General features: G+C 44.9%; 1 protein-coding gene across 2 annotated transcripts; it reads left to right on the top strand.

Moving 5' to 3' along the window:
• The first annotated feature begins 520 nt into the window (after positions 1–520).
• LOC117712791 (glutathione S-transferase alpha-2) lies at positions 521–13,939 on the top strand. 2 transcript variants are annotated; one of them, XM_034508935.2, is made up of 7 exons: positions 521–544; positions 4,181–4,285; positions 7,351–7,402; positions 8,211–8,343; positions 10,226–10,367; positions 12,826–12,957; positions 13,743–13,939. In XM_034508935.2, exons 2-7 carry the CDS (start codon positions 4,199–4,201, stop codon positions 13,863–13,865), a joined length of 669 nt encoding a protein of 222 aa, XP_034364826.1. In that variant the 5' UTR covers positions 521–544; positions 4,181–4,198; the 3' UTR covers positions 13,866–13,939. The 2 variants fall into 2 exon arrangements, with proteins under 2 accessions (XP_034364826.1, XP_076794046.1); XM_076937931.1 differs by lacking the exon at positions 521–544 and adding an exon at positions 1,179–1,231.
• The last annotated feature ends 1,522 nt before the right edge of the window (positions 13,940–15,461 follow it).

Genomic DNA, 15,461 nt, shown 5'->3' with positions numbered 1-15,461 from the left:
ACTCTTTCACGAGCAGTGTTCAAACTCTAGTCATTCCTGTGGCAGAGGCTGAGGCTGAGGTCCTGTGCTGGTGCATGTCACCCTGAAAGGCTGCATAAAGAGGTTGTCATCTGTTTTTAGCAAAGTGAAGGGCCCTTGAGGAATGAAGTTCTATAGCTGAAGAGAAATTATCAGTGGACACCAAGATAAAAAGAAGCTAGCCCTGCTCACTGGTAGGGTATCCAGCCTCAGGCATGTGTATCTGGCCTCAGCCAGATCATGAGGTAATGATTAACAACAAAGACCCATGAACCAACCATTGTAACTAAAATCACAAATCAGCTTGTGGGTGTGTGAGTGAAGCCAGTGCTGTTGACCTTGTGGATAAGAGCTATGTGTCTGAACTTGGCAGGAAGAATGAGTTATTCTCACTAGATTGGAAATGACATTGCTAATGGTGACTAAGCAACTTTCCCACAGGAGTAACTGCAGGGACTCACAGGCTGCACTGAGACCTAGAGCAGGCTGGACAGAGTGTGGATGATCATCCCGATAAAAGTTAAGTGTGAGTTGTGACACTCCTTTCTGCCTTTCAGCTCTTGATTTTTTAATCAAAACAGGACAAAGATCAGGACAGATGTCATGCTATTGTGGGATATATATATATATATATATATATATATATATATATATATGATGCATGCTTCATCAGACAAAATAGGCAGGGGCAGTGTTACCTGTATGTTCAACTTAGCCTTGAATCTGAGACAGTGTATTAATTCTGTAATTTAGGGCTAGTTAACAAGACATCCCTCAGATCCAATAGTTGAATGTCGCATCGTTACACAGCTGACGGTTCCGAGGGTTGACTCTATGGTTCTTTTTAGCTTCTAGTGAAGTTTTTCCTCCTTCCTTTTTTCCCTTCTAAAGCTAGATGTCTCTTTAGGGTCAATCAAAGAAGCATGGAGGAGAGATGATTTAGGGACACACAGCATTAAACCAAGGAATACATGAATGGATCTAGATCTCCAGGGAAAGGTTGTAGCTTGTCAGCCCCTCCCCGTGACTTGTTACCTTTCTAGTTGATCATGAAACTCTGGAATCTTGGACTCTATGCATATCTATGGGAGGGGCTGTTTCCTATTGGTCCCCATGCTCTCTGCAAGAACTGTCACCTTATTAAACTAGCATGCACACTCCTCTAGAGCTGGAGCTGGGCGCTGAGTGGAGAAGCAGCCAGGACTCTCACTAGGTCAGTACTCTCTTTTGTAACCTGCATAATGTGTTCTCAGGTCTGCATCACTGCAAAATAGTTTTTAATGTTTTATTTAGTCAGCATGCACTAATTGTATAAAATAACTGGATTTATTATATAACTTTCACTCCTGTATGTAATAAACTCTGATCACAATCCATGCCCATTACCACTGATTTACCTGCAGTTGGTTCTGGTTACTGAATTGCTTTGAGACTGAACAACCAGTAGCAACCTATTGTTCTTCCTCTGTTCCTCTCTCTCCCTCCCCCTCCCTGCCTAACTCTGTCCATCTTCCTCCTTTCCTTCTTCTCTCCTGTGCTTTATTCTTCCCTTCGTCTGTTCCTTCCTGTCCTCCTGCTCCTCTTTTTCTCCTTCTGCTTCTCTGTCTGTCCCCTCACCTTCTCCTTCAGTTTCACTGAGCCAAAGGGTGAGGCTTAATGTATTTGCAAGGGAATCTAAGTACATGGGATTTAGGATAGTGAGGAGTGGACCTGGCTTGTCCTCCCAGGCAGAAGGGAGATCGATAATGTCTTCTCTTGAGTTGCATTCTGAAACCCACAGGAACTTGCAGAGTCCTCTCACCCCAGACTCTCTCCCAGGCCACCCTCCCAAAGCACATTCCCAGTTTGGTTTTCTAGATCGTTTGTGTCATACCGTTTTCTATTACTTTGATAATTCTGTTGAAAGACTAGCAGGTCTCATACTTAGGATCTGTTACTTTCTTACTAGTTTATTATTTAAATACCCAACACAACCTGTGGGTTGAAATGGTGAGCCTGAGAAAACAAGAGGGGAAAAAGAGTGAATCTTGAACTATTGAGCCTTGTGATATCTGGGGATGGTGGCCTGAACATGCCACCATGTCCTATGTTTTCTACGTGATCACAAAGGTGTGTATAAGGGAATGAGTGGCAGACAAGAAAAGGATAATCTTTGGAAAACATAAAAGGTCTGTGAAAATATAGCTGGAAGAAATCAGTCTGTGGAACGAGGTCAAATACAAGCTCCGACACTGAGCAGTTGTGTGGCCAATCCCATGCTGAGGATCAAGGCATCCACAAAATGGTGAAGGCCAAGGACTCTCAGGTAGCATGCAACTCTAAATCTGGGAGGTTAGAGAGAGCCACCCAGCTCAGCATGACCGCCATGTATAAGGCGCATGTCACCAAGAAGGCTGCAAGGCAATAACCTGATCAGTGCTGTGCAATGTCTGCGGCATGGGAAGGATGGTGTAAAGGACTTCCCTGAAAACCTCAGCATCTCAGAGTCCTGGTGACATCCCCAGACTGAAGCTGTCCAGGGCAAACTAGCACTCATGGGGGAAACCAAAGAAAATCAGAAAGGCAAAAAGAGCAGAGCTTTATAATGTGCAGCAGGCAGCTGTGAGGTGACCATGAGGAGCCGCTGCTACCTGAGTGTAGGGAGGCCAACAGCTAATGGGGAAGAATGCTGCTGAGGCCTGGGATTGGTGACCAGCAGGCAGAGGCCACCACTCTAGAGGATCTGATGTCTTCTAGGGTTTATAGCCACTGCACCCAGGAGCGCACACATAGAAACACACACACACACACACACACACACACACACCATGTATAAATAAAAGTAGAATCCTTTTAAAAAGACAGACTCTGAAACTTCCTATCATATCACAAGTTAAAATCTCTACCCATGGCCATGATTTGAGTTAGTTACAATCACTGAGCAGCAGGGACCCAGCATGTCTGCCCACTGCAGGAACTCAGCTGCATTCACCAGGGTTTTCTACTCATGACACTGGAGAGACATCAGTCTCTCTGTCCTGTCCAGCAGGGCATTAAACAGTGATCTGGAGAGGTCACCTGAAAGAGAGTGGAGGTGGGTTGGTGGAGGGGGGACAACAAGCTAAGACGAAAAGAATGGCGATCTGTCTATAGTCTGATCAAATCGCAATCTTTACTTTTTCACACAGGGGTTATATACACAAAAAGGCAGGATGTGGGAAAGGGGATGACACAGGAACGTCAGTGTTCAGGGGGAGTACAGATACCTTCCAGAACAGACTATCAGCTGGGTGAAGGTTCAAGGGACAGGTCACTATGACTCCGCCTATAATTCACTTGTCGTTATCTAAGTTCATACTGTCCACCAAGGCTACATATCTACAAGGTCTATGATGACACAGGTTGGCAAATTTCCACCAAAGCTGCTTGTTTACAATAGCTGCTAGCCATCTGTTTCAGTGTTTTTCCACAGAGACCCAAGACTTTGTGTTAGCAGGCTGATTTAGGCCTATGGCTGATTTTAGGCCTTCAGTGTATAAGCGAGGCTGCCCCCGACATCTCTTCTGTAAATTTGCAAGAGCGACAGCTCTGCATCAAGGGACTTTCTGATTTTAAAAAGTCCAGTGAGCACTTACTCACGATGTGGTGCGCACCAAAGGCAGCTAGTTGCCCTGGCATGTGAAGCTGACACATCAGCTACTCTCCTTCTGCACCATGAAACACTGTTCAGTCTCACAGTGAGAAACAGAACAGCAGCAAGAGATGACCCTTCTCCTCCCGGGAAACTTTGGCACTGGCACAGCCAGGGTGACACAACCCAGAGGAAGCTGCCGAACTAAATAGTCCAGGAGCCAAGAGCCGGGAGGGACCGTGTCTCATCCCCTCTGGGATGGCTCTGCTCTCCAAGGCTCAACAGGCTCCCAGGTTTTTAATCACTGCAGAATCCTGACAACTCTGTTTTATGTCCTCAAGGTGAAGGCCTATGGCCAGCTGAGACTGGTTTGGTGCAATTGCAGGTTGATGGTGACCAATGGGTGAGAAATTAAGTTACAAACTTCTCCCTCGGCTTCCTGCAAGCCAACCATGGAGGAAGCAGACTGCCCTTCTCCAGGGTGCATTACTAAACACACCCCACACTACAGGCTCCCCCGGGTTGACCTCTCTGCCTGTTCCCTCCTACCAGTGAACCACAGTTGCTGCTATGGCTGGGAAGCCCGTGCTTCACTACTTCAATGCCCGGGGCAGGATGGAGTGCATCAGGTGGCTCCTGGCTGCAGCAGGGGTGGAGGTAGGTTGTGCAGTGCTCTGCACTGGGCCTCAGATCCAGTTTAACATGCTTCTCGAAGCTGAGAGACTCCATGCCTGGAGAAGTGTGGGAAGTTTGTCTTAAATGGTACTTGTCTTGTACTAAAAAAAGAGATGGACTGATTCGAAATAGTATAATTTTACTGTGCTTTCTATGAAGAATACATTCACAATTAAAAAACCTTTTCAGGAGGAAAAAAATCAAATACTTACTTGATTAGTTGCTTATTTGAGATTGATCAAATTATATACTGAGACACGTGGAAATAGGCATTTGAATATTGGTTATTAGGTGATACTAATTGCTTATTACAGATTTATGGTATGATAGTGTGGTTTTAGAAATGCCACTACTCTTTCAAAACGAGTGTGTATTTTTGGAGTACATAAGTTATGTGGTGTTTGTGGTGGGGACATGTGACCCCGCAAGTATATATACATTATAGTCTGTCTCAGAAGATGGGCACAGAGATGGACAGGGTGGACTGCAGCTGGGGTTATTGGAGCTGGGAATTGACAGATGAAGGATATTTGTATCTTGTAGTTTTATGACAGAGAACCTGGAGTTCCCATGATAAAGATGGTTTAAAGGAACCAGGACTGAAGTGATGGCTTAGTGGTTAGAATCCCAGCCTGTTCTTGCAGAGGGCTGCTACAGGCTGCTCACAAACTCCTGTCACTCTGACCCCAGAGGGTTTCCATGCATTTGACCATCATGGGCAATTGAGCAGACATGTGTATGGATGCATGCATGCATGTGTGGGCAGGCACACACACATACATACACAGAGAAAGAGAGAGCAAGAGAGAAAGAGAGAAAGAGAGCCGGGTGGTGGTGGCACACGCCTTTAATCCCAGCACTTGGGAGGCAGAGGCAGGTGGATTTGATTTCTGAGTTCAAGGCCAGCCTGGTCTACAGAGTGAGTTCCAGGACAGCCAGGGCTACACAGAGAAACCCTGGAGAGAGAGAGAGAGAGAGAGAGAGAGAGAGAGAGAGAGAGAGAGAGAGAGGACTTTCCATATATAGTATTAAAAAAACATAAAAAGGGATAAACTATACCAGAAAACTAAATAGAGTTAAATTCAAAACACGTCCACAAATGAGATGCCTGACACAAAAGGTTGTAACAAACGACCTGTCAAAGCAGAGCAACACTCAGTTTCTCAGGTATCAAATACCAGGCACAGGGCTGTCTGGAAGGTAGGAGTGGTGAGTGAGAAAGAGCTCGAATCTTCAGGGGCCTCCATGTCTATGAGCTTCAGCTTTCAGTGTAAGTGGCCCAAGTGAGAAGGACAGCAGCCTTCAGCTGTTAAATGTTTTCCTGTCAGCTGCTGAGCAGAAAACGCTGGTAGGCTTTAGTGCTGCCCTCTAGAGGCGTGATTGAGGAAAAACCCCTCCCGTTCACACCATGTGAGCTCAGCAGTTGGGAAAGACTGGGGATGAAGTAGTAGACACTGCTAGCTGAGAATCTTGCCCTCGGATAGGAGCAGACTGGGAGCCTTAAAGGATGAAGTGGCACCCTGGGAAGGCTGCTGGTGTCCTCCTTCAGTGTAATGGCAACCTGTCCACCTCACCTTAACTGTGGAATCACACCTTCTCCATTCCTATATGAACAGGATTCTGGCTGGATCCGTTCTGAATGAAGGACAGCATAAGAACTGAGACGTTCCAGTGCTGTCCCCAGGGGAGAATGCTTTAAATAAACACATAGCTGGGTCCAGAGTCTAAATGAGAGCTTTGTGGCTCTGGGATATGTGCTGAGCCACTGGGTTGTTGAGTTCATCACAAGAGGAAGGCAGGGATGGGGCCATCTGCACAGAAGCCTTCCTCTGCTGAGTAGCTGAGAAGGCAGTGGGCAGGGCTGTTAGAGACCCTGGCCCAAACCTTCCAGATGAGATGTGCCTGCAGCTGGCCATTGACATCAACCTCACCATCGACTTCACCCCACCAACCTATCACAATTCAGCCCCTGTCTGTGATGCTCAACAGTCAGCTCTCCCTGTGCCTCTCTGGAGGCTGTGCAAGTGGCTGCTGCTTCCCCTCACATTGCCTATCAACCCAATCCTGTGGGGTTGTGGAACCATCAGCAGATTGTCTCACCAAGCAAGGGTGAAGCCAATGTTCAACCTTGCAAGGCTAAAAACTTCTTTAAAATATGAAGGAAAAAGAGTGGTTTAGATTACTCTAGAGGGTTTGAGAGATGGCTGGGCCTAAAGATTAATCATGGGTTCAGATCCGAGTGATATATGTAAAAGACCATGGTGGGTTGTTATTGGGTATGTGCACACAAAAAGATTTAATACTCACACATAAAATAAATAAATATTTGAAAAACACAACAATAGTCCTAAGACTGAGATGTAAGCACTTTAACAGGGGCTGTGTAATGGCTTAGCTGTTTAGAGGTCTTACTGCACATGCAGACAATCTACTGTGGTTTGAAGCACCAGATAAGACAGCTAATAACTGTCTGTTACTCCAGCCCCAAGAGACTCTCTAACTCCTGGTCTCCATGATCTTGACCTATAAGAGGGATGTATTCACATGTACAAGCCATAGACACACAAACACACACACACACTCACACACACACACGTTTGCAAACATGCACAATTAAAATTATTAAGACTAAATCCTGAAGAAACAAAACCCAAGTAGTCATGGGTCCATGCTGTATGCCATGATGGAGATCTGGAGTGTTCTATCCTGATCTTACTGGAGTTAGCAGGCTTTCCTGAGAGCCCCAAATCTCAACAAAGTCCCAGTGCTTGCCTGCCAGTGAGATCACTCTCTTCTTAGAACCTCAGCATTCGCCCTTGTGGGTTCAAGGTAGAGGAACACTCCAAGAAGGAGCAGCTTGGTTGTTCTCAATATCCTTTTGTTGATGGATCTAATATGAATTTCCAAGTGGCCGTGATCAGACTCCTTTGTATCTACTGGAGGTTTTCACTTCTGCACATGAAGTACCCATCAGGGGTCACTGAGTTCAAAAGTCTACAATAAAACAGAATGAGTTACTGAGCGTGCTTTTACTTCTCTGCTTTCAGTTTGAAGAGAAGTTAATACAGAGGCCAGAAGATCTGGAAAAGTTAAAAAAAGGTAACAGTATCTGTATGACTGCAGTGAGGTGCCGCAGAGAAGGCTGTCTGAAGGTGATGTTGTGGGCAGTGGGTGGGAACAGTCAGAATGGAAGAGTGACAGTGTGATGTAGGTGGTGGGGCTCCCTGAGTGGTCTGAAATGGGAACAGTGGGGACAGGGTGTGGTCAGATGTCTCCAAGGATTTGTCTGCTGACTTGTGGGTTTTTTCTCATTTTTTTTCTGCCTCAGAGTGAGCTAGTTCACTCACACTCATTCACTTCCTCTGTGTTTTACCCCCGCTGCCCATCAACCAGACAAACACATGACCAGGGGTTAAATCATGATGGAGAAATAGCTGGGATGGTTTTCTTGAGCATTTTGATTATAGCTACTGATGAGTTACTATTCCCTGACAGAGACAGGCTGGAGGACCACAAGGTGGCTCACTACATAGGAAACTGTCTTACATCACCCTCATGCCATGAACATAATGAGACTTTCAAAGTTCTGTACCTAGCTCTGTTGCATGGTGGCCCTTGGCTGTCCCTCCTCACCTCATGAATGTACCCAGGGACATGAACATAAAACCATGCATGAGGGATATAACATGTGTGTGGGTAGGAAATAGAGGGGGATGACAGATGCTCAAAACAGGATGAGGTGGGTGAGACAGAGAGGAAACAGGGGCTGAAATACAGAGATTCCCCTAGAAAGACTGGCAGCCGAGCCTTCATCATTCCTCTGCATGTTCAGACATGTCAATCCTTTTCTGCTCCCGAGAACTGAGACTTGGACAGTTGACAGAGTTTTCCTTTTATCTTTTCACAGATGGGAATTTGATTTTTGACCAGGTGCCCATGGTGGAGATTGACGGGATGAAGCTAGTACAGACCAGAGCCATCCTCAACTACATTGCCACCAAATATGACCTCTATGGGAAGGACTTGAAGGAGAGGACCCTGTATGATGTATTTCCTGTTATTACCCCAGTGGGAAACAAGGGAAGGACTTGGGTTCCTCTTTCAGTGAGCAAGAGAGTGGCAGGGTTTGTGTCTAGGAGCAGGCTGGTTCTCAGCATAAACACTTAGGCCAAGTATGGCAGAGTCTGTGGAGGGGAGGGAAGAGCAGATAGGGTGGGTTCAGGTGTGACTACAGCAGAGGATGAGGCCCTCAGCACAGCACAGGGACCCAGCTCCTGAGCATGGTGGAATCATGCCTTCAGGTGCTCAAGCTTCAGGGACTGGATCACGGTCACCTGAAGCTTTTCATTCAAGACTGAAGCATCCAGGCTGATGGCAGCACTCCCACTGGGACCCACTCTGCTCTGGCAGAATCCTTCATTCATAAAACCCATGTGGGAGTATCACAGTTTCTTCAAGAGCCATATGTGGTACTAGCAGCAACACTAATGGGGGAGACATGTGTATGGGGAATGGGCGCTTGGCTTTAGCTGTGCATGTACAGAGATACTCCTCGCAGCATTAGCTATAATTTTCTACTGGTGAATCAGTCACAATGTTCAGTAATAGATAACAGAGGAGCCCAGGTTCCAATTTTAGCCGTGATAATAGATGGTGTGGTGAGGGAAGCAGAAAAAGATAAAGAGCAAGCATTATATTATGTAAAGGAAGCAAACACTGGCCACGTGTTCCATGGCTCATTTCATGGAAAATGTTCCTGTCCTTAGCATGGATAAGAAGGAAGTGGAGGGGAATGGGGATCACACTCTTGTAACACTGCAGTGTGCTCACGTTGTTTGACTGCTACAGATGTACTGAGCCACAGAATCCTATCTTTCAAGGGGCCAAAAATGCTATGGTGTGAAAATGTCACAATGACTCTCTTTTCCAAAAAGAATTCTATAAAATACAGTTTAGAACAAGGGAAAACATACATCTGGTGATATGTTGTGGATTAACAGAATAAAGAAATAGACAACTTGTCACTTGGTGGTGGGGTGACCACTTTTAATCTAAACCAAGCACTCAGGAGACAGAGGCAGGCAGATGTCTATGAATTCAAGGCCAGCCTGATCTCTAGAGTGAGTTCCAGTATAGCTACATAGTGAAACGCTACCATTAAAAAAAAAAAAAAAAAAAAAAAAAAAAAAAAGACAAGTTTTGACAAAGGTTAAGAAGCCTAGAATCTGGCAGCAGCATGTGGAGGTCATACAGACTTGCTTCATGAGAAATGGATGGAGAACTTGTAACACTGACCAAGAATGACTCTGGGCTGTGAAGCATAATGAGAGATGAACAGAGAAATTTCTGGTGGGTGAACAGAGGGATCTGTTTGACTTATAGGAGCTGCAGCTTGCTAGCTCTGAGAATCTCAAACAAACCATGAGAAAGAGAGAGAGAGAGAGAGAGAGAGAGAGAGAGAGAGGGAGAGAGAAAGACAGAGACAGAGAGAGACAGAGAGAGAGACAGAGAAAGAGAGAGAGAGAGAATTCCCATTGCAGAGTTCTGGTTATGTTCTGAGATGCCACCAAGTATCTCATGACTGCATATCCAGAGGGGTCAGTGATTCTTTATGCTTGGGTTGGGCCATGTGTGTGTAACAATTCTTTTTTAAACTGGGAAGAGTGGAAGGAAGAGGGGAAACAGTGGTCTAGATACAATGTATGAGAGAAGACCTTTAAAAAAATTGTAAAAGTGTATCAGGACCAACACAACGTTCAAGGGGAAAGTCAATATATCTGTTAATTATAAGAGACAATGACAAACTAGAGGGAAACAACTTTGTGACCACCTTTCAGTGTACATTTCTCAGGGTTTCAGATTAAAATGTTACATAGGGAACCACTGACAACTCGTGACAATTTGGATAATTTTGTCTCTTAGGATTGACATGTACACAGAAGGTATTTTTGATCTGACTGAAATGATCCTGCAACTGAAACTATGTCCACCTGACCAAAGAGAAGCCAAGACTTCTTTGGCAAAAGACAGGACCAAAAACCGTTTCTTGCCTGCCTTTGAAAAGGTAAGTAGGATCTTTGAAGTCCTTTCAGGGACAAGAGAAAGGCAGAGGCTGGAGACAAAGGCTGCTGCACCACTGGCCTTCACTTCCACGAGCCTGTGTGCAGCTCCCTGCCCCACAGGCACCGTGTAAAACAGCCTGGGATGGAGCACCACGTGCTCATGCCCATCTAGCATCCAGTACTGAACAGGCTTCCTGGCTGCAACCAGCACTGGGCCTGTGGAAGGCTGAGCCACCCCAGAGAGGGACCTAGATCCTGAAGAATACAATGGGCTTCCTTTCCAGAGAAAACTGTAGAAAATAATAGACAGAGGAAAACATTCTGAGTTACACAGGGAGGCCAGAGAGCAGCTGCCTGTCAGGAGAAATGATAGCACTTCAAAGACAGAGGGGAAATACCTGAACAAGGACAGTGATGGAGGGTGGAGAGGAGGAGTCTGAGGAAGAGATGTTAAGGAAAACTGACCTGCAGGATGAGACTGGGGTCTCATCTTAAGAGATAAACCACACCCACTCAGCAAATGAAGGTCAATGCACACGTAGTACCATTCACAGTCAGGGCTTCTCTTTGGAGGTAAACCACGAACACTTAAGGAATACTTAACTTATGCCAAGTAAAAGATAAAAGCCCAAACTATGACCCTAGAGGATAAGGGCATCTTGCAAGTTCCCAAGAGACCTTGTTTTCTGTTCTAGAGGAGGTGAGACCTAAGAGAATGGAGTCCATAAATGAGGTGAACTGAAGTCTCGGGTCAATAGACCACTTTATTCAGAGCATCAGACAATTTTTACTCTGAGGGTTATGATGAGTCACATGAGCAAATTATACAATCATTAGAGCTGGCCAAGTTACAAGTGAGGAAACCATGTTTTTCCATGTAGGCATACAAATAGATAATAATTGACAGTTGTAATGAATAATCTGAGTTAAACTCACTCCTATCCACTAAAGCTGAGAGGGGCAGAAAAGCATAATCCAAGAACAATTCCATGTTTTTGGAGGAACTGAGGTCACAAGACTCCTGTCTTGGTTTCTTAGAGATTTTTCCACAAGCACTTAGAGATCTCCTCACATGACTCCAGCCTTGGACCAAGTTCTATCAGAACCTGAGTTGAAAACGCATTTTACAAAGAATCATCTTGTTTTTCATTCATCACTGAAAGTTCACTCACTGCTGCCTCTGCTTTGTGGAAGCTGGAAGGGCTTTGGGAGCCATCGGGTCCTCACACAATCCCCTGAGGCCTGTGGTGCTGACAGTCATGAGGCTGTCTCATAGAACAAACTGTCCATCCATCATGGCTGAAATTGTCTCTCTGAGCTTCATGAACTCCGTGTACACAGTGAGCCATGGACTGAAGACCACTTGATGCCTCCTTCTTTTGTATTTTTTTGGTCTTAGTTTTCTTTTCTTTCTTTCCTTTTTCTTTTCTTTTCTTTTCTTAAAGCAGAATGTCTCTATAGACTGGCCTCAAGCTCACAGACATCCACCTGCCTCTGCCTTTTGAGTGCTGGGATTAAATGTGCATGCCACCACACCTGGCTGCCGATGGTTTTCGATTGTGGTAGTGATCGCTTTTTTCCTCTGTATATATATGTACAGGATGGTGAGGTGACCACAGAGACTTCAGTGGGTCTTTCTTTGTAGCTCATGATGTGGCATGTTCTTTTCCTTTGGTTATCTGGGATTTTCATACCTATGTGAATGCCATATGACTGCAACCAACACAGTGTTATTCTTCAAGCTTCACACAACCAGAAATGTTGAGATAAATGTCAAATCAATATTTAAGAAACATAAATGCCCGCAGGATTGCAAGATTAGCATCCTATGGTGGTAAGTATGATCACCATGTTCATCTGTCCACTCATATCTCCATCGGTCCAACATTCATCAGGTCAAAGTTACTGACAGAGTCCAACTCTGTTCACCTTGTACAATTCAGCATGTCAATCATGACCAGTGAAGGTAGGAGTCAGAGCCAATGCTGTAGTTCAGATCCCAGAGAAATGAGGAAGGCAGACAAAGGAGAAAGGCAGACACTGGATGTTCTCTGGGATGAATGATGCTGGCCTGAATGTGAAGCTTTGTTCATGAAAGACTAAACAGAGAGGATAGAGAGAGGAATGTCCTGAAATATCAGTGCTCCATCATTTTTGTACCAAGGGGAGAACCATATTGTGTCAGGGGCTAAGTGCTTGTCACGTGTGCAAAATATATGTAAGGGAGATGGTATGAGAGGGCTCTAGGCATGTGGCAGTGACAAAGAAAGGTCACCAGGCCTTTAAAGAGTTCACACAGCTGACTTCTCATGGCCCCTCTTGCACCATAGGCCTAGAGAATGTCTGTAGTTCTTCTATACCTGCCAAGCAAAGGCAGAGTGTTGCCTCAAGAGACTTGGGGAGAGTCAGGGCCCCAGCCCAACACTATGTCTTCATCATCAGTGTCCTTTAATTTTGCAGGTGTTGAAGAGCCACGGACAAGACTACCTTGTAGGCAACAGGCTGACCAGGGTGGACATCCACTTGCTGGAACTTCTCCTCTATGTTGAAGAGCTTGATGCCAGCCTTCTGACCCCTTTCCCACTGCTGAAGGTGAGGCCACCTCAGAGAGGCAGCCACACACATGCCTCTGACAATACAATGGTGGGCCTGTGGGCTGAGGTCTCACCCTCTGGCCTGCAAACTGGGCTACTAGACCCTCAGGTTGAGGCTTGAAAATAATCTTTTAATGTGTGGAGATTTGAGGATGGTATCCTAGGAAGAATACTTTGCCTTCTGTAATGAGAAAGATGAATGACCCTGAAGCTCTCTCCTTGGACCCCTGTTCCTGGCAGGATGCTTCTGGCCTCTGTTTTATCTACAGTCTCATGTCTTTGTGTCTTGTCTTTGCTCAACGTCTGAGCAGGCCTCTGTCATGTGATCACCTTCCCTCAGTTCTGTCTCCTGTTCTCTATAATATGCTTTCTTCTCCTGTCCCCTTCATGCTGACCCCACCCCACCTCCATGACCCCACCTTTTCTCCCAGTGTGGAAACTGGCCATGTTGCTTCTTGTTAGACTTGGACTTTTCCCGTCTCCATTTGCAAATCAGTTTTTCATGTCTTTTTCTTTCATTCTCTCTCCTTTCACACCTGAGAGACAGTGCCACAGAGACAGATCTTCAGGGCGTGTCTACAGGAGATGGTGATTGGATGTCAAAGGAGCTCTTAAGACAACTGATGCTGAGCTATGGTTTCTGGCTCATGGTTTTTCATGCTTCTCGTGTCTATACTGGAGCTGTTTTAAGGATGCAGTTGATGGTGTTCTGGGAGGTGCTCAAATTCCTGGGTTGTGCATATGAGTACTTCCAACTGTCAAGCTGTGCTTTCTGGATTACAGGCCTTCAAGAGCAGAATCAGCAGCCTCCCCAATGTGAAGAAGTTCCTCCAGCCTGGCAGCCAGAGAAAGCCTGCCCTGGATCCCAAACAAATTGAAGAAGCAAGGAAGACTTTCAAGTTTTAATTAAGTTGTGTTGATCGTGCCACAGATACTGGTCTCTAATGGTTTTCATTAATAAAACACAATTGTTGATCCTGGCTATTTTGCAATAATAATAATAATGAACAAATGGTATATGTTCCTCATATGTTCTAAGTATGAGCTAGATTGCTAGTATCACATACAAGGAGGAAGGCAAACAATAATCAGTTCAAGGAAAAGCAAAGCTTGTAAAGGAATGAGGAGAAATTAAAAAAAATAACACACAGTAAAAAAAAAAAAAAGATAAGGTGTAACTTACTAATATCAATGTAGAATAAACCAAAGAGTTTAAAAGCAAAATTAACTTACAAGAAGAAAAAGTCAAAAGAAAAAGGGAAAAAGATTTTAAAATGGGAAAAAAATTAAGATTAAAAACCACTAAGTTGGGGCAGCAGGCATTAGGCAGCTAGCAAAAGAAGTTTTAAAAGAGAAAAAAACAATGAAGAAAAGAGAAAACAAAATGAAATATTTAAAGGGAAGTAGGAGCTGGAGGGCTGGCACAGATAGCAAGAACATGGGTTGCTCTTGCAGAAAGAAGACCCAGGTTAGTTCCCTAGCTTCTATACAATGTCTCTCAACTATCTCTAACCCCACCTCTGTAGGACCCAACATCCTCTCCTGACCTCTATGTGCACTGAACACCTATTATACACATACACACACACACACACACACACACAAGCAAACCCCCTCAACACATAATGTAAAAAAAAAATTAAACATTTAATGTAAAAATAGAATATACAGGGAAAATATGCATCCAGGCAAAATAACAATAACAGAAAATATCTTTGAAATTTATCTCTCTGTAGCTATATATGGTAGCACATGCTGTTAATCCCAACACTTGGGAGGGAGAGCTTCGTGGATCTCTGTGAATCTGAGGCTAGACTGGTCTACATAGTGAGTTTCAGGACAACCAGAGCTGCAGAATCGATTTTCCAAATCTCAAAAAAAAAAAAAAAAAAAAAAAAAAAAGGAAATTAAAAAAAAAATTCTGTCCCTTTCCCAGTGGAATCCTCTGACTTTGTCCTTTCTGTGTAACATCAAACTTCTGGGCCCAGGCTGCCCTGCATATCTTGTGTTGAGGTCTAGCCTGGTGGGCATGCCTAATGCTACTCTTTAATACCCTGCCCCCCTTCCTCAGGTCTATCCTGAGCTCGACATCCTTGCGCTGGTATATTCTGATAAGCTCCACTTACACTGTTATCAACCTCCAGCTCAGAGCAGGGCCCACATCTTACACACAAGTCCAGCCCCTCCCCCCAAATGGGGGAGGCAGAGAGGTCCTTGTGCACACAGATAGCATGAGGGGATCAGGAATGTTAAACACAAGGGGCTCTCGCTTCAAAAAGAGGGCTGTGTAACCTCTTTTCCACCTAGAAGGCTGGATAGCCAAAACCACACTGGACGTCCCACCAGATCCTTATTAGGAGCTTGACAATATATGGAACAGGTCACCGTGGAAGGTGTCACATGGACCTTACAAAGAGTTTAGGTGTCTTATTGTTTCCATGTCTTAAGTGTTATTGTGCACATGGGACTGAGCCATTATCACCAGGAAATTTTTTTACCAAA

The sequence above is a fragment of the Arvicanthis niloticus genome, chromosome 7 (genome assembly GCF_011762505.2).
Source record: "Arvicanthis niloticus isolate mArvNil1 chromosome 7, mArvNil1.pat.X, whole genome shotgun sequence".
In the NCBI taxonomy this organism is placed as follows: domain Eukaryota; kingdom Metazoa; phylum Chordata; class Mammalia; order Rodentia; family Muridae; genus Arvicanthis; species Arvicanthis niloticus.
Note: the sequence above shows the minus strand (reverse complement) of the source record. Positions and strands in the feature narration are given on the sequence as shown.